The 27092-nt window shown below is 36.9% G+C and overlaps 1 protein-coding gene across 1 annotated transcript in view; it reads left to right on the top strand.

Moving 5' to 3' along the window:
• Window positions 1-27092, top strand: part of LOC138161196 (uncharacterized) — a 163973-nt gene that overhangs the window by 133883 nt on the left and 2998 nt on the right. The window contains exons 7-10 of the mRNA XM_069088044.1: window positions 4933-5090; window positions 6786-6828; window positions 15766-15952; window positions 21746-21881. Of these exons, the coding sequence (XP_068944145.1) occupies window positions 4933-5090; window positions 6786-6828; window positions 15766-15952; window positions 21746-21881 (524 nt within the window). The remainder of the gene's footprint in view (window positions 1-4932; window positions 5091-6785; window positions 6829-15765; window positions 15953-21745; window positions 21882-27092) is intronic.

The raw sequence follows: 27092 nt of genomic DNA, 5'->3' as shown, positions 1-27092 counted from the left end.
CACACACACACACACACACACACACACACACACACACACACACACACGCAAAAACTCAGCACGGCTGTTTTCTCCTGTGCAACACTTCAATGTTTCAATGGATCCATGATCTCCTGGTGGATGTACTCTCCATTTAGGCTTTCTAATTCTGTGCAATTCTTGTTCATGTCCTCCCATAAATCTTCCAACAAGGACCTACCTGACATGCTAAAGGTTTTCCTTTAGCTTCTTTCAGGTCCTTGAAAATTCCATGGGTTCTACTTTTGGCTTGCCCTTTTTTATTTCTCACTCTTGCTAAATACCCAGTCCAACTTATTTTCCATTTATATATTTCCTTGACAATAACCTTCATAATATTTCTTCATCTCATCTTTCTTGATGTGCCACCACCTACTTACACCAATTTCTCCCACTGCCTTTTGGACTACCAATCATCTTTGTTCTTTGAAGATTATGTTGTTCCCTGATTTGAAGTCATAATAGAATCCCTATAACTTACTTTCTCCCGTTCAGTTAATGCTCACCTGCAGAGCCTGTCCATGGGCTGCCCATCCAACAGCACATAGACAGCTGGATAGTGCAGTGGATAGAGTTCTGGACCTAGAGTCAGGAAGATCTGAATTCATATCTGGCCTCATAAATCATGGCAGATCTTTCATCTCTAGCAATCTCAGCTGCTGCCTTCCAGCATCTGATTACAGATTTAGGATTGTCTATCTGCAAAGGCTGTGGCCCTGAGTGCAGCTGTGGTAAATCAGTTAAATACCTGTGGTCACAAAGGCCTACTAATGGACAGGGAAGATCTTATATTCCATTAACCCTACACCTTGGAAGAATAGGTGTTTCTGAGGGTATAAATAAACTTTGATTAACAAATAATGAGAAAATGAATATTGTAATGAGAGGTGGGCTTATTCTGATGAGGATCTGGGGTACTTGACTCTGATTACTTGAGTCTTGGACAAAAAGACTTATCTATACCCATATCCCTCCAAAGTAATCTAGACAAAGAGGGTAAGCCATTTCTACCCAGACTTGTCTGAGAATCACAAATGGGCCAAAATGCACCACTTTCCCTAGACTATAATTTCTTCACCTTTTGATCACCTAAGTTTCCCCAGTTGGGTGTGACTTGCCTAATATTTCATTTTATCATTAGCCTCACCTTCAAAGGCTTGCTGGATAACCTACAGGGACTGATATCAGAATAAGAAATAGGCAAAAAAAAACCTTAGTCCTAATTCAATAATTGGTTGTCAATATAAGAGAGAAATAATCATTTCTTTCACTTTCACTTTCAATCATATCTTCCTTACCTGTTCCTGACATTCTGGACTTCAAAGTCATGCCTCTACTGCTGTCTCATCCTAAAAATTCCTTAGAGCTTAGGTCCTCCTTACTCTAGAATAACATATTATTCTTGCATTCTTCTCATCATGAAATATCCCTGTTTAAGGCTCACCCTCCCCTCTTCTTCCACTGGCAAGTTCCCTCTGGAGCCTCTATTTTGTGGAGGGGTCCAAGTCCGTTTGTCTTCGTTCCCCTCCAGTTTCCTTTCTTCACTTTCTAGATCTCAAAACCAGATCCTCAGAGTGGCTACCTTCATCTCCAGACCCTAGCCTCACTTTTCAATTCCCTTTTGTATATTATTTCCGCCATTAGAATGTAAGCTCCTTAAGGGAAGGGACTGTCTTTCATTTTGTTTGTTTTCATATTCCCAGCACTTAGCACAGTACTTGACACATCGTAAGTCTTTAATAAATGCTTCCTTCCTTGCTTGCCATCATTCTTTCCTTTCTTCAATCCTTCCAATTGAGATTACCTTCTACCTATTCTGTATATACCTAATTTTTTTCTATATTGTCAACCCCATTAGAATGTATGGTCTTGAGGGCAGAGATGGTATTTTTGCCTTTCTTTGAATCCCCAGTACTTAGCATAGAACCTGGCACATGGTAGCATAATAAATGGGACATTGATTGACTGCTGAGACACGGAGTACTTTAATATGTAGAGTAGTCTGAACAATAGCAAGCTATTACAAAGATGTTGGCAACCACACAGTAGGCCAACCAATAGAGGAAGCATCATTGGTGATAGGAACCATTTTCTTCCAAGATGACTTTGGTTATGGGATAGAGTATCCAAGTTCCAGTCTAGAATGGAAAACAATTTGTAAAATTATATGGAAAAGGACTGTGGAGCATCATGAGTAATATCACCTCATAAAACAAAAAGAAGTAGTTTCAAATGTATCCTTATTAATTTTATTCTGATTAGATTTGTCCTGATATCAAAATTGTTTTGAATTCTAACTTTCAATCATCTGCCTCTGCTGTGTGCCATCTGAAAATGAAAAAGCATATCATATATACCTTTATTTATGTCACTTATTTTTAAAAAGAATTTAAGACACAGAATACTGGGGTACTCCACTAGAGATCTCTATGGAAATTAAAACTGAACCATTAATAGGGCTTTTTAATCTAGCAATTTAACCATTTTTCACTCTAATTATACTATTGTCTAGCCCATTTATCTTCATTTTTTCAACTAGAATAGTAAAAGAGATTTTGACAAATACATAATTAAAATCTAGGTGAATTCTAGCTTTAGCTTTCACATAATTGACCAAATCAGTAACCTTGTCCAAAAAATAAAAATAAAGGAAATATTATTAATCTGGCAAAATCTATTTTTTTAAACAGAAGTTTTATAGATGCTATTTTTTTAATTTCCCCATCTTACTCAGCAAACTCTCCCTTGTTACAAAGATTGAAAAAGAAAAAAAAATAGCTCCATAAAACCATCAATAAAAACTAACCATTTCTGATGGCATATACAACATCCTACACACCATGGCATGACTTGTTCTTTATGAAGCCAAACTGACATTTTCTGATTAGCAGTTCCTTTTCTAGATGCCCAGTGATTTTATCAAGAATTGAAGTGAAGCTTATAACCTTTCTCTGCCTCAGTTTCCTCAATTGTACAATTGGGGGAGGGGGAATTATCACCTACCTCACAGGATTGTTGTGAAGATAAAAAAAGATAACATTTGGAAAAGTACAGTACCTGGCACATAGTTTATGCTTAATAAATGCTTGTTCCCTACCTTTTCCTTATGTGACTTACCCAAGGTCATCCAGTCTTTAAGTGAATGAGCTGGGAATCCAAACCAGATCTCCTAATTCCTAACCCAGCACTCTTCGAACTATGCTATAGCTAATTCTAAAAAAGTAAATGATGGTTGCAAAAACATTGAATTTCAGAACTATGAGAACATTTAGAGATAATTGAGTCTTATCCTCTCATTTTACAAATGAGGTCACTTAGTCCCTAAGAAATGAACTAGCTAACCCAAAGTCACATAATTTATCAGCCACAAAGTCACTCAAGATCTTCCCTGTGCTACCTTCCCCACTATATCTCACTACCTCACAAGGTTGCCAATCCCTGAAAGTCCAATGAAGTACAAAGCATTACAAATAATATTTATTTGCAATAATATTGGCAACATTATGTAATTTGCAGTAATGTCGATGTTGCAATGATTTGCAAAAATAATGTCTTAGTAATGTTTCAATTGGAAACAATATTAAGGGTTAAATCATTATGGAGTAGTCTGGTCTATTAAATAGCATATATAACATTAATTTTATGGAGAAAATGTTTTAGGTTTTTTTTTGTTATAAACAACTGATTTATAAATTAATTTATGGAACACAACCAATGTATAAATTGGAGACTACATGGACTAGACAAATCTTGCTTATGCACACAATATAATTGATTTCAAATAGCAACATTTAAATATTAATATGTACTCTATGTATAAATACCCTATATATTCATGATTATTATATATGCATTTTAAGCCTAATTAGGTCACATTTATGAAGCATTCGTGGGTGCATAAGTCATAGACATTCTACATTCTTAATTTTCTATAACATTTTCTTTCTAAGAATTTTTGTCAGTAAAAGCAAAATATAAAATGTATGCCAGAAAAATGGTCAAGTTATTAAAGATTGAATTGAAATAAATTGCAATAAGTAAAAATATTTATGAACTATTTATAATAAATCTTAGTTTATATAATTCATATTATACTATTTTAAGATAGCCTTTTGTAAAAAAAAAAAATGTTCCTTATCTGTGCACTACTGATAACTACATACCAAAACCTGTTTGTGTTCTACTTTTCTAGCAAGAAAATATTTAATAATAGTGTTACAAAATGACCTTTTACATGTTTCTGAGATTTAGAACTGGGAGGGAACTAAGTCCAACCCCTCTATTTCACAGATAAATGAAGTGCAGTAGAAAGAAGAGCTTTGACTTACCCATAAGTAGCAACAATTTATAAATCAGATAGAACTTAATAGGGGTTACCTAAAAGTGATGTGGCAATGGAGAGGCAAATTTAGGTTTAATGTAAAAGGAAAAACGTTTAAAGCTAAAAGGGAAATGGGCAGCCTTAGAAGGTAGTGAGCTCCCTGTTAATTGAGACCTTTTGGCAAAAGCTAAATGACTACTTGGTGGTAATATCACAGTGGGATTTCTTTCTCAGGTATGGGTTAGGCTAGTTGGCTGCTGAAGTCTGAAATTCTGTGAGTTTATGTCTCCTTGATTCTTAATTTCTTAATCTCAAAGTATCCTGCTACTACTCAGGGAAGCAAGGTGGCATAGTCTATAGAGTACAGAGCCTAGAATTAGAAGACCTGAGTTCATATCCACCCTCAGACATTTATTAGCTGTGTGACCCTGGGCAAGTCACTTCACCCTGTTTGCCTCAGTATCCTCATCTGTAAAATGAGATGGAGAAGGAAATGGCAAACCACTCCAGTATTTTTGCCAAGAAAGTCCTAAATGAGGTTGTGAAAAATCAGACACGACTGAAGCAACACAGTTTTTCTGTGCTGATTGCAGGATGAAGGAAAATGTCGGCCACTGGATGTAACAAAACTAGAAGGTGCAGAAATTGAAATAGACAGCAGCCTGGGCAAACCATTTGTGTTTAAATGCATGCCCCAATCTGGAACCAGGAATTTTTGCCTCTGTGCCACCTCAAACCAAGAAATGAAAAGGTAATCAACTCATTTCACTCACTCATTGGTTTTACTTTGTCTCTATCTGTATCTGTTTCTTTCTCTTCTGTTATATTTCTTTTCTTTCTGTCTCTGTTTCTCTGTCTCTTCTCTGTCTTTTCTCTCTCTTCTCTGGTTGTCTCTCTCTCTTTCTCTCCCTTCTCTTTCTCTCTTCCTTTTCTCCATCTCTTTCTTTCTCCTCTGTGTCTCTCTTCTCTGTATTGTCTCTCTCTTCTCTAGTGGTGTACCTCTGTGTCTATCTCTCTGTCTTTGTCTCTCTATGTGTCTCTCCTCCCTAATTCCTGATTTGTGTGTCTTTTTTCTGGTTTAAAGGGATTGGAAATAAAAGAAATTACAGAATTATAAGAAGCAGGAAATTTGTCCCAGTATAAGGCATGACAACTTGTGTTCTATAATTTTCACTTTTAAAAGGATGTGATAATGACTTGGCTCACATTCTGCATATCTCATCCAACAGTACTAATGTCCAAGCCTTCCACCAGTTAGATTTTACCTAGTGCAGGCCTTTATCACCTCTGTCTGGATTATTGCATTAGTTTTCTAATTGTACTCCCTGACTCAAATGTCTCCCCACTCTATCATCCTCCACACAGCTACTGAGGTGATTTTCCTAAAGCATAGGTCTAACCATGTCACCCCTCTACCCAATAAATTCCAATGGCCTCCTATTATCTCTAAGTTCAAATATAAACTCCTCTGTTTAGCATTCAAAGCTACTCACAAGATGTATGACCCTGTCTTTTTTTTTTAACACATTACGACACTTCCTGCATTCTATGATCTGAACATACTGTCTTACTTGCTGTTCCTCACACATGAGGGCTCCCCATCTGTGTGCTTTGCCTTGGACATCCCCTATACCTGGAATGCTAGTCTACCTCCTTACTTTACACTTATTGAATCCCTAGTTTCTTTTAAGACTCAGTTCAAACACTCCTTTCATTCAGTGAAATGCTTATTCTGTTTGAATGATGGGTTTCAGCAAGTTAAGAATTCTTCAATTTTATTATATACTTGCAGTATTCATAAATTTCACAATTTTTAGCATGAATTCTCCATGGATGCTGATCATAATTCCTCGTACATCTTAGTACACACTGTCCTTGAGTTGCTGTGGATAAAAGAAAAAACTCTGTCCTCTGTGACTAGCCCCATCATGAAAAGTCCCCTGCCTTCATCTGGACCAATTCATAGACAACATACACACAGTCTGTTACTGGAAGGACACTCAGAAGCATTCCAACTTCATACTACTGGGCAGGACTTAAACCTGGCTACTATATATAGTATTTAAGAACCACAGCTACAATCACAGTCTCAGGGGACTTCCATGATGAAACATGCCATCCACTTCCACCCAGTTCCAAAGAGAGATGATGAATTCTGAGTGAAGATTGAGACTTTGGGGTTTTTTTGGACATGACCAATGTTTTATTTGACTATGCAGCTTTGTAATAGGTTTTTCCCCTTGCTTTCTAAATGTAGGGTACAGGGAAGAGAAGAGGGGAAGGAAAAAGGAGATAAATAATGCAGATCTAAAAGTAAGATAAAATATTTTTTAAAAGAACCCATGATCACTTTTTTGCCACAATGATGTTTTTGGTGTAAGACTTTAATGGAAAACTATACTCCATACTTTTTATGAAAAGCTGCTCTCATTTTGCTCTGTTTCAGGTGGCTGGAAGCAATGAACAAAGCTGCACATCCTGTTTGTCAGGTAATAGACAGTTTTTGATAATTATCTCAACCCTTATTTTTTTTCTTTTTAGATGTGCAAAGGAGAAAGTTCAACGTCATGTCATGTAGTCAACCTTGTGGCCTGATAACATTATTCTAAAAGGTTTGAAAGAAAATGTTAGGTCAACAGATTCTGTAGGGGGATTTCCTTCCTATAGTTCTCTTTTCATATTAGTGTTGTACATTTTATCCTTCCCAGAAATTCTGGGTGGTGTTTGCAGAAAAGTGTGGAATGGCAGATCCTCATGCTAAGTAAGTTGGACCAACTCCCATTCTCCCTCATAATGAAAAAGTATGGATTATCCTCACAGTGGCTTCCAGACAAATGCCCAAGAGCTCTTTAGAGTAACTCGGTTAGCAATAGGATTTTGATATACAAGCCAGGAGGAGCCTTTTAGACTTTCTGGCTATCCTTAGTCTATCTGTTTCAGATGCTTATTTCTTCTCAAACCCTCTTCTCCAACATTGGAACAGTGTTATAATGGCGTTTGGCCTGTACGCCAAAAGCAAAAGCATAACCAGAAGTCAGGATTGTCATTTAAGTCCCTGAGAGAGTTTTGGCTATGGTTTCCTTTGTGCTGATACTGTTGCATTTTGAACTGAAATAAATTGATTTTATACTTACTAGATTTCAGAGAGAAGGGCTCTCATTTACCATTAGCTTTAATCATTCTGCTTTGAATCGGAGGCTGAAAAAGTCCTAATGGGGATTTTCAATTTCCTAGAAAAAACTTAATTTGTGAAAAAAAATACTGGCAGAAGGCTTTGGGATGAATTATCTCCTCCATTAAAAAGTTTGACCTGAATATGTGTGTTTTCTAGTTTTCAAAGATGTCTTTGAAGATTTGCAGTTAAATTCATTGCCCAGGTTCCTATAACCCTCATTTGTTTTTATCACAGCAACACCTATGTCTCACTTCACCACTCAGTTCTCTAAATATATTTCCAGCCCATCACCCTAATGAGCTTTGGTATTTTAGAATATCTATTCTACTTGGAATAAATGCACAAGGACATAATAGATAAATACACATACTCCCAATAAGGTTCGGTTCACATAAAAAAAAATACAGCAAGCACTTTTCCCTGACATTTTTTTCCAGTAGTATATCAAGAGTAAAGAGGATATTAAAAAAAAAAACAAGGAAGGGAAATTAACAGTGAGTCATCATTCATATCTTCATTCAGCAAGCATTCATTAAGCAGTTATTCTGTGCCAGACAGAACGGTATAGATAACAAGGAGTAGGTTACACTTGCTCAAAGCCAAAGAAGCAGGTCACAGAGACAAAGATTGGTCCTGGAGCCCCACTGTCCCATCCAAGCCCCTAGAAGGGAATAACCCCACCATCCCATGGACAGACGACTCATCCACCTCCAAGCTACAAACGTTTTTCACTTTGTCTCCAACCTCTGATATGATTGGTCATAGGATCATTCCTCCAAATCTGTTGAGCTGTTTCTCAGAGTATTGTGAAGTTCAAATGAGATAATGGACATAAGGAACTTTGAAAAGCTTAAAGCATTGTAAATATTCCAGTTTTCAGTGGCACGGTGAGTAAGAGCGCCGGCCCCAGAGTCAGGAGACCCGGGATCGGTTCCGGCCTCAGATACTTAGCACCCACACAAAATAACTGGCCATGTAACCTTGAGCAAGTTACTTAACCCCAATTGCTTCAAAAAAAATTCCAGTTTTATCATCATTGTCAGCAGCAGCAGCAGCAGCAGCAGCATCATAATTAGGCTCCAGTCACCAGGCTTCTAGTCTAGTGATATCTCCATTCCTAGAAACTTCTACTCTGCTCTTGCTGAAGTTAAGGAATATTTATAGAAAAATACAGTGGGGTACTAATAAATATGTAACAATCACTCTCCCTGGGAGAAAAAAATATATACCCTTTTAAATTTAAATTTAAACTGCCCTATTAATACACAATGAACAAAACAATTAATAAAGTTTTGATTTGTATCAATTTCTTAGATATAAATGCTAACAGTACAAATTTGACAATCAGCTAGTTAGAGCTGGCTCTATCATAACCCTAGTAATTATTCAGTTTCCTTTGTACAAACAGAAGAGATGGATAGATGTAACTCCTAAGAACTGTTCATTATATGGATTATTAGAACAAGTCTACATAAACAGAAGGTTTGGGTATGAGCTGATTGTGTTATGATAGTGAAAATAAAATGTAGGAGTGAGAAAGAGGAATGCACTGGGAGAAAGAAGGGAAAAGAAGAACAGAGGTAATTATCTCACGTAAAAGAGGTATGCAAGGAAGAGCTTTTACAATGGAGGGGGAGGGGGCAGTACTTGAAGTTACCTCTCATTTGAACTGTTTTTAAGGAGAGAAGTGTATACATACACTCGGTTGAATATAGAAATCTATCTTTAAAAAACCAGGGAAGGAGGAAGGGAAGGGGATAAGAGAAAGGTGGAGGTTGATAAAAGGGAGGGCAAATGTGAGGGGGTGCAGTGGTCAGAAGCAAAACAGACTTTTGAGAAGATACAGGATAAAAAGATAGAGAGAAAAATAAACAGAATAGGATAGAGGGAGATACACAATTAATAATCATAATGGTTAATGTGAATGGAATGAACTCACCCATAAAATGGAAGCAGATAACAGAATAGATTACAAACCAGAATCCAACAATATGTTGTTTATAAGAAATACACTTGAAACAGAAAGATGCTTATACACAGAATTAAAGTGAGGGTCTGGCGCAGAATGCTTCAACTGAAGTTTAAAAAAAAGCAGAGATCTGATCTCAGACAAAGCAAAAATAGACTTAATTTTAAAAAATAATCAGTGAAACTACAGTTTGCTAAAAGGTTACCATAGACATAAAGGCTTCATTTCTCAAATTTATAGAGAACTAAGTCAAATTTATAAAAATTAGAGCCATTCTCCAACTGATAAATGGACAAAGATATAGACAGTTTTCAGAAGAAAAGAATCAGAGCCATCTGTAGTCATAAAAAAAATTCTCTCACTATTGATAAGATAAATGCAAATTGAAAACAACTCTGATATTCTACCTTACACCTATTAGAAATCACAAGTGCTGGAGAGGATATGGGAAAATGGGTACTAATTACTAACTAATGAATTATTGGTGGAGTTGTGAACTGGTCCAAAGATCCTGGAAAACAATTTAAAACTATGCCCAAAGGGCTATAAAACTATACATACCTTTTGACCCAGTAATACCACTGTATTTGGGTCTGTATCCCAAAGAGATCAAAGAAAAAGGAAAAAGACATGTAAAAAATGTCTATAGTTGCTCTTTTTGTGGTATCAGAGAAGTGGAAATTCCCATCAACTAGGGAATGACTGAACAAGTTGTGGTATTTGATTGTGATGGAATACTATATTGCTATAAGAAATAATGAGCAACATGGTTTCAGGGCAAAAAAAAAGGGAAGACCTATATGAAGTGATGCAAAGTGAAGTGAGCAGTACCAGGAGATCACTGTAATGATGATCAACTGTGAAAGACTTAGTTAGCCACTCTGATCAATACAGAAATCTGAAATTATTCTTAAAGACTCATGATAAAAAAAAAATATGTATTATCTACCTCCAGAGAGAAAACTAACAAAATCTAAGTGCAAAGTGAAGTATAATTTTCTAATTTTCTTTATTTTTCTTGCTTTTTTTGTAACATGGCTAATATGGAAATGTTTTGTATGATTTCATATGCATAAATGATATATTCTTTGCCTTCTTAGGGGATGGGAGAGGGGCTGAAGGGAGGAAGAGAATTTGAAACCCAAAATTTATAAAAGAATGTTAAAAATAATTTTTAAAAAGTTTTGTAACTGAAGAGATATATGTAATAGTTAGGCTATCCTCTGGTCACAAAGGATATCTTAGGAATGTCCTCAGACACAAAGTGAAACCCAAACTGCAACCAGTCCATTGGTAGATATTCACATGTGTAGGGAATTTTGGCACTTTCTGTGCTGAGGCCCCCTTTCCATTCCCACATACCACCCCCTGGTCTTTCAATATAAAAGAACATTTATTCTTTTAATATATTTAGTGCAAAGAAAAATGCTATGCATTGGAGAAAAGAGATGTCAAAGTGTGGGCAGTGGAAAATGGGAATGATATAATAGAAAGAGCACTGGACTGAAAGTCAAGAGACCTGGGATTTTTCTCAGCTTTGCCATTAACTATGATCACATAATATAATATTTGAATTTTCAAACTACACTGTAGTCTACCTGGATAGTAAGAGGAAATAGTGAGAAATTCTGGAAATGTGTCATAAGTCAGGCACAGAGATGTGATACAATAATTATCTATTTAAATATCTACTGGATCTTCTCTCAATTTCTCTCTCTCTTTCTCTCTCTCTCTCTTACACACACACACACACACACACACACCAAGCAGTTAAAGTTCTTGACTTGCTTTAATCACTCACTTTCAAAAGGAGGAAGAAACAAAAAGGAAAAAATCTATTTAGGATCAGATTTTCACAAACAGGCAAGGAGTGGTTGCCGGGAACATTGGGAGGAAGCAACCAGGCCCTGTGATAAAGGAAAGAAAAGCCAGGAATTGATATACTCCTTAGATTCTAGAAAAGCAGATTTCAAAGGGTCCAGAAAAAAGATAGAGAGACAACATGATGAATTGGTTAGAGAGCTGTTCTTAAAGCTAAGAGGACCTGGGTTCAAATTCTATTTCTGACACATAGACTGCATGTATAACAAGTCATTTAACTTCCATGCTCTAAGCAACATTATAACACTATCAGATGCAGAGAAAAGACCAGCCTATCTTAGTAAAGTGAGTTTCTTTACCCAGGAGTTCCTTATGCTAATGCAATTTAAGGTCCATTCCTCATCCTTGTCCCTATACATGAAGGATAGGTAGGAACCTATGAAGTAAAAACTAACAGGGGAATTTAGGCTAGGACAGACTAGTGGCTCTTAAAAATGGAATTAAGAGGAAAATGGGAGCTTTCTCCAGGACAACAAAAAAGGCTTAAGCTATACTGAGAAAAATAGGAGGCTCAAAGAAGGGATAGAAATGCTGCTTGGCAGGGGCAGCTAGATGGCGCAGTGAATAGAACACCAGCCCTGGAGTTAGGAGGACCTGAGTTCAAAATAGGCCTCAGACACTTAACACAAAAACTAGCCCTATGAACTTGGGCAAGTCACTTAACCCCAACTGCCCTCCAAAAAGAAAAAAAAAATGTTGCTTGGGAATTTCGTTGTTTGGTCATTTGTCAGGTCCAACTATTTGTGATCCCTATTTGGGGTTTTCTTGGCAAAGATACTGGAGTGGCTTGCCATTTCCTTCTCCACTTCATTTTACAGATGAGGAGACTAAGGCAAACAAGGTTAAGTGACTTGCCCAGGGTCACATAGTTAGTAAGTGCCTGAGGCCAGATTGGAATTCAGGAAGATAGTCCTCTTGATTCCAGACCTGACATTCTAACCACTGCATCACTTAGCTGCCCCTTCCTTGGGAAAGGAACTACAAAAATTATGACAGAGAGAAGTCAGAGCTTCTCAATTCTTTTTTATTTTCAATTTTTCCTTCTAAATAGAATGATTTTTTTTGCATTGGAAATGATAGGGAAAGAAATTGCTAATAGGGAATTACAACCTATGATTTAAAAGGACCTAATAATATTAATGCTTTATTATTATTATTAATATTTGAATATCAGCTTGGCAGGTTTCCATGAAGTATAAATGGATCTATCCTTGTCTCTGTACTTTTAGCAATGATTTGGATAAAGGCATAGATGGTCAGGTCATCAGAATTGAAGATTATGCAAATTTGGGAGAAATAACCAATACATTGGATGAAATAACAGAGTTAAGGCAAAGCTGCTCATTTCTTTTTTTTCTTTCTTTTTTTTCTTTTTTTCCTTTTGAAGGGCAGTTTGGGGTTAAGTAGCTTGCCCAAGGTTACACGGCTAGTTTTTTTGTGTGGGTGTTAAGTGGGTGAGGCCAGAACCGAACTCTGGTCCTCCTGACTCTGGGGCCAGCACTTTACTCACTGCGCCACCTAGCCGCCCCGCTGCTCATTTCTAATATTACATGTTTCTCTGCTAAAACAAATTGTCCTTGTACTGAAAATGCCAGAGGAAAAATGCTTAACAAGAAGCTGATATTCAAGTTAAGAGACTTATTGGCATCCTGAAATCAAAATTGATTGGGAAATACATATTTAAACCAAGTAACATCTACATAATATCTGTTATAACATACACATTGATAACTATAAAATGGATTATAAATGATTTGGAAAATAATCTTAACAAAAACCTCCACAATATTAGTGAAATGCAAGACTCATCACCCTAAGGCAACTATAGAGAAATTAATACTTACCCATAAAAAGGAGGAAGGAAAGTCACTCCAATTTCAAATTTTTGAGAAGCCTTATCTGTTCTGTAGACAAAGGGGACAATCATTTCCAGGGACCAGGATGCAATGAACAGAGCAAGAAAAGATATCCCCTAAGGAGAGAATACAACTGAGTCATGATCAGGAGGCTAAGAATGATGCCCTCAAACAAGAGTTCCCAAGGAAATTAAGTCCAAGGACCTAGTCCTGAGGCAGAAAAGGAATTCATAGTCATGGTCCAAAGTCAAGGAGTCAAGACAGAGTCAGGAGAATCATAAACGCAAATGAGATGTTTTTCAAACATAACTCCTCTGACTGAAGCAGAACTCTTCTATGGCAGTATGTAATCCAAACTGGATAGAATGTTAAGCCTCAAGTCAGGTAGACTCATCTTCCTAAATTCAAATTTGGCCTCAGACTCTTGGTTAGTTGCTGTCCTTTATTCTCAAGGAAGACTAAAATGAAATCACTATATTGGGGTCAAGGTACAGTGTGTCTGATCAAATCAAATATGAACTTGGAAGACTCCACCATAGATAAGGCACAAATAATCTATGTGAGCATTTAGAATGGGGATGGTTTTAAATTTGCAGATCCCACTTTTGTTTTTTGCTTGGTTTTTTTTGTTTGTTTTTTGAGCTACTGCAATTATGATTCACTCATAAAGCACAACACTGTTTTTGGCATGGGCAGTCCTGTGCGAGTGTCTCCCATATTTCACAAATAATTCCAAAGTTCTCAGAGAGACCTTGAGAGAACCTTTGTATCACTTCTTCTGACCTCCATGTTGCCTTGTGTGAGTTATCTGTAAAATAGCCTTTTAGGCAAATGTATGTTTGGCATTTGAACAAGGTGGCCAGCCCATTGGAATTGGGTTCCTTGCAGTAGAGTCTTACTGCTTGGCAGTTCAGCTCAAGAAAGGACCTCAGCATCCAGTACCTTATTTTGCTACATGATCTTCAGAATCTTCTTACAACAATTCAGATGGAAGTGATTCTGTTTTCTAGCATGGCTTTGTTATACTGTCTGGAATTTCACAGGCTACAACAATGAAGTCAGCACAACAGCTCTGTAGATTCAGTTTGGTAAGCAGCCTGATACTTCTTCTAAACCATACTTTCCTTCAGAGACTCCCAAACACTGAGCTAGCTCTGGAAATATGTGTGCCAATTCATCATCTATGTGTACATCCTTGGAAATTATAGTTATCCCTTCCACATTATGACTTTCCTTATAGTGATTTTGATATATAGCAGGTTGGCATAAGAAATTAAAAGGGAATTTGAGGGGAGTTTTGCAGAAGCTGCAAATAACATGTAAAAGCCAGAAGATAACATAGAAAAAAATTAAAAACTCATAACTGCATAAAACATATGTATAATATTGTATAATATCAACCCAAATTTTACAATAAGGTACTTTAAACAGCCTATGAAAAAAAGGAAAAAATTCAGAACTCTTCTCTGGTACAAAGGAAGGGCCAAAAAATTTTACATGGATTTCCCAGATTGAGAAGGTGATGAGTACTGCCAAAGTAAGTGAACTTATTCACAGCATTCAAAATTTATCCATTTGCTGTGACCAGTGGTTCCACATGTAAATGGTATGGTGCTGACTGGTAGAGAACCTCTGTTTTCTTGCAGCAGAGAATCAGATCATATTTTGTTGCATTTTAGCCTCAGAGGCTGCATTGAGTATATAATCATCTGCAAACAAAAAGTTTTGCACCAACTCTCCCTCCATTTTAGTCTTTGTTTGTAGCTTTTTCATGTTAAAGAGTTTACTGTCATTGGAATTTATCATCAATTTACCTTGATGTCATGTTTATCCTTGTTGAAGGCATCTTGTTGTTACATGCTAAAAATATCATGCTAAAAAGCATAGGACACTAACTAGATGTGTGACCTTAAGTATCACTTAACCCTGTGTAGTGCCATCATGATATTCCAGTGCCTATGGCAGCTATGAATATGGTAGCATAATTCTGAATTGCAAAATATAATAGACTCTCCACATGAAGATAGAACCAAAACATTTATTCAAACACCAGACAGCCAAATCCATAATAGCAACAAAGAAATCTATACAAAATAACAATGCAAAGGGCATGCCTTCCCCCTGCTAGGGCCTTCCCACATACAGACACTCACAGCTTGCTGCCTGCTTCCTCATTCTCCCTCAGGTCTAACTAGTCTGACCAACTTCCTCTTAGCTCTGCTCCACCCATGGCATATTACTCCATGGCTCCACACATGGGCCTATGGGATGGGAAAGATCTTCCCATTTACATTACCATTACACCCTGTTTTATCAACTGTGAAATGAGCTGGAGAATGAGATGATAAGCCACTCTAGTATCTTTTCCAAGAACACCCCAAATGGGGTCATGAAGAGTCTGACACAACTAAAATTGACTGAATAACAACGATGGTCTAAAAATAACTAAGGTCCTTTCCAATGTATGATTCTATGACTTTTCTATAGCTCTAATATATCTCTACAGTTTTTTATCTTAAATTATTCCTTTGTGCTAAATATGTAGAATCACGTCTGGATAGATGTAACACTGCACAACAGCAGTCTTCCACCCTTGGCCATCAAGAACCCAGAGTGTCTAGGTTTCCTACACCAGCTGGAGAGGAATCAGGATGTTTGGGCCCAATATTACTGCATTTTGAAGGATGGCTGTCTGTATTTCTATGCCAACATTCGCTCCACTCAGGCCACAGGTAAGTACTCCCTATCATTCAAAAGCAATTTGAAATGACTTAACTGATTATTATGGAATAAGAAAAAATAATCTTATAATTGTCTATGTCTCTCTTGCTACCTTCAACATTTTTTTTGAGCTAGCATCATTATATATAATAGTACTTCCCACCATGTTCTCTTTGAAATTCTAAATTGGAAACCAATGAGATTTTGGTATCCTAAGATCTAAAAGAAATCTTAGATAATACCAACAAATTCACATCTAACAACAGTAATCACTATCTGAAAAGAACAGGACAAATGTACAAGTAACCGCAGGTTAAGTCAGATTTTTCTCTGCTACGCTACCTATCCTCCACTCAATCTTTGAACTTCCCACCCCATTCACCCAAATGCCCTTAGTATATAGGTAAGTAAATTCTTTGGAACTGATAATCAGCTGGTAAACATCAAGGTATAATTGTCAGAAATGAGATAAGCACCATTACTAATCCTATCACTTAACAAGCTGGTCCTAGAACCTCCAGACTCTTCAAAAAATGTCTCACTGTTCTCTCTTTTTTTATAATACAATCTATTTTCCCCAATTACATGTTTTAAAAAAAAGTTTTAAAAATTGTTTTAAGTTTTGAGTTCCAAATTCTATTCCTCCGTTAATCAACATTTGGCCAGGAGACTGAGGAACAAAGCCCTTTTTCTGAGGATTACTGACAAACCCAATTTGGGTCATGTCCTAAATAGAGAGAGGAATGCTATAAGACTCTTGGAGACCTCACAAAACACTTCTGTTCGCTGAAAGCTTATGTATTATCTCCATTGTTCAATTTTTGGTTGGTGTAAGTTACCCAAAACTCTCCTGAAAGAGACAGAACAAGGAAGACAGCAAAAAGGCTGACAACAATTAGAGATCAAGCATGAAAATCTGAACATAGCCTGCAATCATATTTTCTACATCTACTTCTAATCCTACATTTTACTTTCAGCTCTATTTATCAGACCTGAGTAAATGAAAGTACCATTTTATACTGACTGGTACCACTTGGTTAAAATATGTCATTGGTGCTGATTAAGCTCTATATTTTTAAAGAATCATTTTGTAAATCTTCTAATAGTTACAGTTCACAAAAAAGTAATCTGGCTCTTTCAAAAATACCTCTACTTAACCAAAATATTAAGCATAAAACAGATCATTTGAAAATAAAGATTATTCAGATTTGCATTTGGGGATATTACCTCACCTCTAAGAAAAAGTATTTCATTCTTACTTTCATTATTCAAATCCCTAAATCATCCTGTTTGAGAAAAAAAAAATAGTTTCATCTTCCCTCTCAGACATTCTAGACACAAATATTCCCTTTATATCACGTAGGTGACAAAGACTTGTCTCTTTTTTTGTGTTTGCATGGGGCAATAAAGTGGCTTCTGGGAAAGGGATGAAAAGAAAGAGATAGAGATAGGTAATATTTGAGACAGAGTTTTCATCATCACTATTAAGAAAACTCTTCAATATCACTGGTTAGATTTTTTACCCACCTTAGAACATCAAGACACAGAAGAGTCTCTGAAACAATTAAGATCCACCAATGGAAACAAAAGACCCCCCATGAGGAACAGTGACATAAACTCTAGCAGCAATATGTCAACTGAGAAACATGCCATACAGATTTCTTTATAGAAATGGAGAAGTTTATAATGGTGACTCTGAATCATGTTGTTGCCATCAGAAACTATAGACAAGATCCTGGACTTCTTAATCAATGTAGATCATGCAAGACAAAAGAAAGGTAGAAATTGTACAATATATCCCTGCAGACTGAGAAAAACAATTAACACCTAGACTACCTAGAAAGATATGACCTAGTAGCCAGAATTATACATCAGAAGCTTGCTTTCTTAAATGGATCAGAAAATGACAAATCCTCATACTAAAATACAGTTCTCAAAATATTCTGGAGACCTCAGTCATTAAATTGTGCCAGAACTATACTACAACCATTCTCCAATTGACAAATGGTCTACAGATATGAACAGGTAGTTCTCAAAAGAAGAAACCCAGGATATCTATGATTATATGTTTTCAGGCTCTAAATTGCTAATAATTAGAGAAATGCAAATTAAAATAATTCTGAAGTTTCACCTCATACCCATCAAATTGATAAAGATGACCGAAAACTGAATTAAATCTTGGAGGGGTAGTAGAAAACCAGGCCCATTGATGCACTGTTAGTGGACCTGTGGACAGGTACAATCAGTTTGGGAAACAATTTGAAACTATATGTCAAAAGTACTAAACAGTGTGTGCCTTCTAACCCAGATATGCCACCGCTAGGCCTATATCCAAAAAGAGCAATAAAAAGAGACAAGGTCCTCTATTTTACAAAGTAAGCATCTCTATTTTTGGTACCAAAAACTCCAAAAGCTAAAAATATGCTTATCAAATGGGAATTTCTTGAACAAATTTTGTCATAAGAATATGATGGAATACTATTGTGCAGTAACAAATAAGGAAATAGATGATTTCAAAGAAACATGAAACACTTGCAAAAATTGATGCAGAGGAAGGTAAGCAGAATCAGAAGAAAAATTTATGCTATACTATAACATCAAAAGCAAACATTTTAAAATAATTTTATAAACTGATTAAGAACCAAATGTGCAGAACTGAGTGAACAATTTATACAATAACAACAGCATTGTAAAGATAAACAACTTTGGAAGAATTTGATTAATATAATGATCATCCCTGATGCTAAAAGACCAATGATAAAATATGCTGTCCATATCTGGACAGAGAGGTGAGGGATTCATGGTGGAGAAAGAGACATTTTTTTTGACTATAGAAAATGAGGGAATTTGCTTTCCTTGACTATGCACATTTGTTAAGAGGACTTTGTTTTTCTTTTCTTTTTCAATTAGTGGATGGTTAAGAGGGAGAGAAAATAGATTTCTGTTCATTTTTTCTAAACTAAAAAAATTAAGAAGTCAGACTGGAGAAAGTGAGAACAGTAATACACTATGATGCAAATGATGAAGATGAAGTTTTGAGAGGAAGATACTTAGTTGTTAACCCAAACAGGGTACAAGACAGTAGGTGGAATTGATTTCTTAACTTGCAATCGCAATTTTAGTATAAAGGCCCTCCAAAGAAGGTTCCAACATAGAACCTTTTGTAAATTGTAAAAATGTGAACTACTCAACTCAGTATATAAGTATAATTTAAATTTTGGAGATTATCATCTGGTTACAAACCAATCATGTTTACTTCATAGAAGATACAATAAAATTTACTTCCTATGGGGAGAAAAAGTATATTATCACAGACATAACCATGATACATAAAAATTTAACAATATTTCTAGTAGATATTGTCATGCCAAATACATATAATCTCCAAGTTTCTGCAACATAATGACCCAGCAGAAGTCATCAAAATTAGGTGGGAAAAGACTGAGGTACAGATCATCCTTGTCATCTTGTCTATTACTAGAGCTGTTCCAAAGATGCCTAAGTGAGCCTACAGAAGATGACTTTCCATCCACTATTTTTATTCAGATATAAACAGCACTTATTTTATCCACAAGTGCAATAGTTCCCCAAACATTAGGTTTTTTGTGAAATAGGATAACAACTTGTCCTAGGACGTTTGCTGTATGAACTCGATGGAAAATGATGAAAAGAACAGGATGACAATGATAATGGTAATGTCATCTGGGTTAGATACAACAAGTATAAAGAAATCAGAGAGAAGACTGTAGCTGAATGTGTTGAGATATTGGCATCCTGAATGGGATATGCGACCTCGAGGCTGCAGCTCCCCATCCTTGAAATAGACCATAACAGGTTTCAAAAGTATCCTAACAAAAACTTATGCAGTATTCATAAAGTATAGGGCCCATCGTCCTAAAGCAGTTATAGATAAATTAGCACTTCATAAAAAAGAGAAAGAAAATAGATAAGACATTCTCAGAGTACATGATAAATAGCTGTAATACCCACAGAAATATTTTGGATCAAGCAGACATCATCAAGCACCTTGTTTCACCAAGCAAAATTAGGATTGATAAAGTATATGACATTGTATTTTCCAAACATAAGTGAACATGATTTATTACTAGAAAGAACCTATCAAGTGGTTTCACTCCAAGAATGAAATCAAAAGACCCTCCATCAGAAACATACACATGAACACAGCCAACAATTTATCAACAAAGAAATATCAAACAAAAGGTTGGGTCATATGAATTTGTTTGTTAAGGGCCAGGTCATTATCACCAGAAATTTTTTTTAAAAAAGGCTATCTTTAAAGAGCCCAGACTTAGTGAGAAACATAGATCATGCAAAGAAGTAGTAAAAATCATATATCATATATCACTGTAAGGTGTAAATGTCTATCACCTACCCATTACCTAGATTTGACTTGATAGCTAAAATTACACCTTAGCACCTCTCTATTGTTCATGGACTGACAGACAGAAAATCTCCGTACTACAAATACAAACTTAAAATTATCCTGGATAATTCAACCAATAGACTGTACCATTATCAGACCAAAATGTTGTCCATAATGACCTATTGATGTGTAAGCATTTAAGAATGTTGATTATAAAAAATTCAACAATAATGTTTTAAATAGATTATACCATATGCTAATGGCATACTAATACTCATTAGCCACATGAAATGAAATGCTTTTAAAATACAGGAAACTGATGAAGAAATCAAAATCTTGTGGGAACAGGATAGGATGCATATTATCCCCATTATCCTGTCTGCTGCTGGAGTTGTTCCAGTGATGTTTTCATTGAGCCAATGGAGGATGAGCTTATATCCTAACACTTTTATTCAGCTACAAAAGCAATTATTTCTGCACCTGTTTATAGAACATAAAATATAAAAGAATAATAGCAGGATAGTAACTTGTCCTTGAACCATTTAAATATGAATCATATAGAAAAAAATGAGAGGAAAAAAATAAGTATAATGCCTTGTCCTATTCCCACATCGTCTTAACATCTGCTAGGTCTCTGTATCTTGGAAGTTACAAATATTTGTATGTACAGTTATTTAAAATATTGTCCCTAAATACTTAAGGATCAACACTTTTGTCAAGGTGATTATGGAAAATATTTCTGTTTGAAAAGAAAATCTATATTTATAGTATGTGGCTTTGTTGTAGAGTAGGTTTTTTCTAGGTATCTAGGAGACACTGATTTTTTGCAATCCTCTGTGGCAGTTTCCACCATTTATTACATTGTACAATATGTTTTAATCAATAAGCCCAGACTTATTTACAGTAGCAATGACCTGATCCTGAGCAGTGATATTAATAATAACAGGAATTTTTACACTTCCATAAGATTTTAAAAGTACATTATCTTTTTTGATCTTCATGAAAAACCATGTGAGCAAGGCACTACAAGTACCTATTTTTTCACTGTTTTGCAGATGAGAAACCTGAGGCTTAGAAAAGAAAATGAGTGCCTGTGATCACATTGCTAGCAGATGCTAGCAATCATTCAATATTAAAACTGTTTTGATATCAGTGTCTCTTGATAGTAGAAAGAACACTGAGTTGGGATTCAATATTTAAATTCAAGTCATGGATTTATCACTAAATGTGTATCACCTCAGCTCTCTAGATATCAGTTTTTATTTTTTTAATCTATAAAATGAAGGAGTTGGGTTAAATGATCTCTAAAGTCCCTCCTCAGGTCTAAATTTCTCTGGTTCTGTGGTATTTGACCACATTTCTTCTGTCTCAGTTCCTGTCATAATTATTTCCTACTCTCTTTACTTTCCTTTTTCCTTAGGTGGGCTCTACCTTCAGGGGTATAGTGTAAGTGAACAGATCCTTAGCTTCAAGCAATCTGTTATTGAACTTAACCCACCATCTGAAGAGTTTAAGACTTTTTACTTCTGTGCAGAGAATGAAACAGAAAATAAACGGTAAGTCCTCTTTTCTACTAGTCTGATAGGTACCTTCCCAGCAAAACTGTTTTCTGATCTGAGTTCTGTTGGCTACACGTCTTCACATGGGCCTTTTCCCTCATACTCCAAATTACTTGCTTTCCCTCTTTCAATGATTTCTTACCCAACTCCTCTGTGAAGTTTTTCCAAACAGAAGAACATAAATTCTTCTCAAAGTGTTGCTATGAAGCATGAATGTCTGTGCTCTCCTCTCTTTCCCTTTCCTTTGGGTCACCAGGGCAGAGCTAAGCATTTGGGATCTGTTCTCACACCCTCAGCAGCATCCATCATATTCTAATGCCTCATCCTTCTAGGAGAAGTCGAAGGGAGAATTCTGCTTGGGAGAATTATAGGAACACACATTAAACCAAACTGCAACTCAGTAGCTTCCAGGGAGGTCTTTTAACCTCCCACACTAGAATTGCAGGGTCCTAGGGGCGGCCATGGGGCTCAGCAAGTAAGAGCACCGGCCTCGGTGTTGGGATGACCTGGGGATCAAATCCAGGCTCAGATACTTAGCACCACACCCAGAAATAACTGGCCGTGTAACCTTGAGCAAGTTACTTAACCCCGATTGCTTTAAAAAAAAATAATTGCAGGGTCCTAACATATATGTCTGTGAAATACAAAATCCCTTAAGACCACTCCTTCAAGCATCTTTTTATCTAATGCAAGTCCATGCCCACTGACAACTAGAACAAACTAATTTATAAAAAGACAACCAGCTTTACAAAATACCACTAGCAGTTGTGGACAGCCAAACAGGACACAACTGGGGGGGGGGTTTCAGCTTTGATTTTATTGAAGGAGGGAAGGTAGAGGAGAGGAGAAAGAAGAGGCTCTCAGCCACTGTCTTGTGCAGTCTGATTATACTGAGATATGCTCATTTTTGTGCTCCCATCAAACTCCAGTTCCCAGGTAGCCCTATGACCAGGGATATGCCAGAGCCAAGTCAAACAAGTTCCTACTCACAAGCAGATTCTGATGTTTTCAGGGTGTTTATGCCTTAAAAATTGAGAAATGTCCCAAATCAGGGTTTGATTTATTGGTTGTTGTTTTTATTTTTTATTTTATAGACCTAAGAAAATGAGAGAGAAAATAATAATATGGATTAAACTTTAAAATATGTCATATGTACATTTTTCCCCCTGGAGAGATAGTTGTTCAACATTTACCAACACACACCAGGGGTTTGGGAAAGTCTACTAACAATCAGCCCTTCTTTCAAATTAGTTGAGACAATCCCATCTGCCTGCCTTGGACAATTACACTGGCTGCCTTGGGAAAGCCTAGTTGTTTTCCACCCTGTTGAACAGCCTCTTTTCTGCTTCCTAGTTTCTGCATATCCCTCTTCTATTCCTCCAGGCTCACCAATGGTGCTCCAAATTTCCTGTGTTTTCAAAGTCTCATCCTCTCTAGAATCAAACCTGGGACAGCCCAGTGTAATAAATTACCTCACCCATCAGGGAGCAAGCTTGTGGGCATTACTACAAATGATTTACTCTTCATCATTTGAAAACCTGCAAACACTGAACTCTGTATATAATGTAAATATTAATTTATTGATTCGTGTGATTACTAACTCATTATCTCATATTTTTGTTGATACGTATAGGCTTCACACAGTATCGCCTATTGCTTGTTTGCTTTTTAAATGCTTGTTAAGTTCATGGACCCACCTACTCTTTCCTGGTTCTCTTCCCTTCTTTCTGACCTCTGCTCAGTCTACTTTGCTACCTCTTCATCTATATGACGTACCCCCAACTGTAGGTGTACAACTGAGGTTCTGTCCTCAGCCTTCTCTCTCATTGACCTCAGCAGCTCCTTTGAATTAAATTATTATCTCAAATCTGTATATATAGCACCAGTCTTTCCTCTCAGCTCCAGTCTTGCATCACAAATTGCCTGCTGGATATTTCAAAACAGATGCCCAAAACTGAACTCATTAATTTTCTCCAAAACTCCTCCCCTCCTCCAAACTTCCCTATTTCTGCTGAAGGCACAAACATTTTTTTCCAGTTTTGAACATTAGTATCCTCATTATTGTCCTCCATTCCTCACTTCTGTACCCCATACATACAGCCAAATCTTGCTGCCAAATTGCCACATCTTGCCATTTCTTCCTCTACATCTCTCACTTTTGATCTCTTATCTTGACTCACATGACCAGCACCTTTGTTGGGGTCTTTATCAGCCCTGACCTAGATTATTGGAACAGTCTTCTAAATGGCCTCCCCTCCTCAAAGCTGTCCCCACACCAGTCTATCCTCCACACTTCTAACAAAGTAATTTTCCTTAAGTTAAGATCTGACCGTGTCACTACCCTATTCAGTAAACTCTAGTGGCTCCGAATTGCCTCTATGTTAAAATACAAACTCTTCTAATAACTCCTGAAGCCCTGGTCTCAATCTGTCTTTTAAGCCTAATTAAGCATTCCCCAGCTCCTGGCACAGAGCCCTGTGTTGGTATGGAGAGTGTAAAGGGATGGGGTATAGTAACCCCAGACGTCTCTCTCCATCTGAAATATAAAAAAGCTGCAGGCACCAGACTTGTGATTACACTTTGTGTAATCAGAGTAGGATGGATAGTTCTCAGGAAATCTTTTTCTACTATTAAGTAGATAACTTGAGGACAGGGATAGTTATTAGTTTTGTATCCCTAGGGGCCAACAAAGTGTTTTGCTCATGGGAGGCATGGAACATAAGCTTGCTGAGTTGAATTGAACTGAATCTGGCAAAATGCATCTGCAGACACTGTGCCACCCCTAATACCTGCCAGCAGACACCCCTAATACTTCTATAAAACCACTGAGATTTGAGCCTACTGTATGTTCCTATTTTCTATGTTCCCAATTACATGATACTTTCTTTCCCTCATGCATAGATCCAGTCTGAAGTCAGAGCAGCACATAGCAAGCGTGTTAGTGCTCTCCTTCCCCAAACCACATAGTCATGTTTTTTCAGACTGTTAACATGTGCAATCACGACATCAAGATTTAGCATTCTAGCTTTCTCATGACTGGGATGTATAAGCACTCTTTGTTCCTGTTTGTGTCCTTTTCTCATCCTTCTAACCATGTATTCATATGCATGTACATATATAATAACATGATGTATACATATATGCACATATGTTTTATGTTTCATATATGTATATGTGTTTCTAGGCATACCTAGCTTTATAAAACATTATGCTATCATACACAAATGTCCTTCTTCACAGTTGCTTTGACTTATTTAATTGCGTGATATTCTCCAAGTTCTCCACTTTGTTTCTTTTCTACACAAGTAGGTTAGCTATTGTACAAAGAATTATTTAATACAAAGGACTGTCTTAATGAAGATGTAGGAAGTTTCAGTCTACCATGGTCCAGTACAAGGAAACATGGTGTATAGAAGACAGTAAAGGAAGTCAGATTTATTGAGGGGACCTACTTACTATATGAAGGGCTGTCAGGGAAGATGGTGGAAACTTCATGTCAGGTCCATTGAGACCTAGGTGGGATTGAGCGCACCCCACTGGGGCATGAGGAAATGAGGTGCCCCCCAACTAGTAAAATAAGATGATTTTTTATCTTGGCCTAGCAAGACTAGGAATTATGAGTGGGGAGCAAGGAGCTTGGACCTCAGGATTGGTACTGATAAACGATTACAAGGGGAGGGAATGCCCCTAGGTAACTGGCAAATGTTAATGATTGTCCTACTGTGACATGGTGACTTGGTCTTTTGAGCTTCCCAAGTGTTTCTTTGTAGAACAGTAAGGGGAGGCTACTGAGATTATTATAAAGTCATGTTGAATTAAGGACCTCTGCTTTAACTTACTTCTTTACAGATATAGCTTAAGTGATCACTTTCTTTCTACATAAAACCTTTCCTGATCCTCCCCTCAGCTCTAGTTCTCTCCCTCCCAAATTACTTTGAATTTAACTACTTTGTATTTATACACAGAAAATACATATATACATACACACACATACACACACACACACACACACACACACACACACACACACACACACATATATATATCTGTACTTGTCACCCTGTTGAAATGTAAGGTCCTTAAGGGCAGAGATTATTTCCTTCTTTGTATTTGCATTCCCTGAGCTGAGCACAGAGCCTAGAGCAGGGGTGGAGAACCTGCTGCCTGGAGCCCACATTTGATAAGTCCAAATTTTACAGAATAAACCCTTTTATTAAGGGGAATTTGTTCTGTGAAGTCTGGATTCAGTCAAAGGGCTGCACATGAGTACCTATAGGGTTCCCCACAGGTTCCCCAACCCTGGCCTAGACCATAGTAGGCTATATTAAAATTATATCTTGTTCTGATCCCCACTCCCTTTCTAGGCAGTACAGTGAGTAATTTACAAGTAGCCAATAGAAAGGGACAATAGCAGGAAATAAGATTGCAAGAGGGAACCTGGAAGTCACATGCAACCCATGCCAAAGATAAAAGGAGCATAATTTACAAACTGTATCATATATTAACCAAAATTCACACCCTGATAATATGTGCTGAATCAGAGGAACCCAGCTAGATGCTGCTGTCTGAGTTCTGGTTTTATGATATGTAAATTCCAGACAAATTCCAGACTCCACAATTCCAGACCAGCAGAACAAAAACGGTGCTGATATCTTTAAAATCATGTGGTTATGTGAACTTTAAAATTTTATCAGTAACTTTGAGATGGTTTGGCTATGTTGATGAACCAATTCCAAGGTGGCATGGATAAGAATTATTCGGTCTGCCACAAAAATATTATAAAATGAGGCCTCAAATTCCTCTCCCCTCCCCCAACACTCTTCCATCTGAATAAAGGAACGAGAGGTTCATGCCACCAAGTGCTCCTAACTCTAATCCTCAGTTCCATCTGTGCCTCTCCCCCTCCCCATCCCTTTCCCCATGCTGTCTGCCTTCCTTCAACATCCCATTCCCTGTCCCCTCACCATCTGCCTTTGTAACCCTTTTGCCTCTTATCTTTGTACCCTATTGTTCAATTAAAGTGATTGCTGCCCCATTTCCCTACTGCCAGTCATGATCTTTCCTAGGTAAGTACCAAAAGAACCACGTGTGCCTGACCACATTTCATAATTTCATTAATTATCAATTCATAGATAGACTCTTAATAAGGACTTAATTGATTAATTTGTGCTCCTAAAGGACATCTCTGTTCTCTCTCTCTCTGTCTCT

This window comes from Petaurus breviceps, unplaced genomic scaffold (genome assembly GCF_028583685.1).
Source record: "Petaurus breviceps papuanus isolate PSGF00001 unplaced genomic scaffold, PetGlider_PUasm1.0 184, whole genome shotgun sequence".
In the NCBI taxonomy this organism is placed as follows: Eukaryota; Metazoa; Chordata; class Mammalia; order Diprotodontia; family Petauridae; genus Petaurus; species Petaurus breviceps.
Note: the sequence above shows the minus strand (reverse complement) of the source record. Positions and strands in the feature narration are given on the sequence as shown.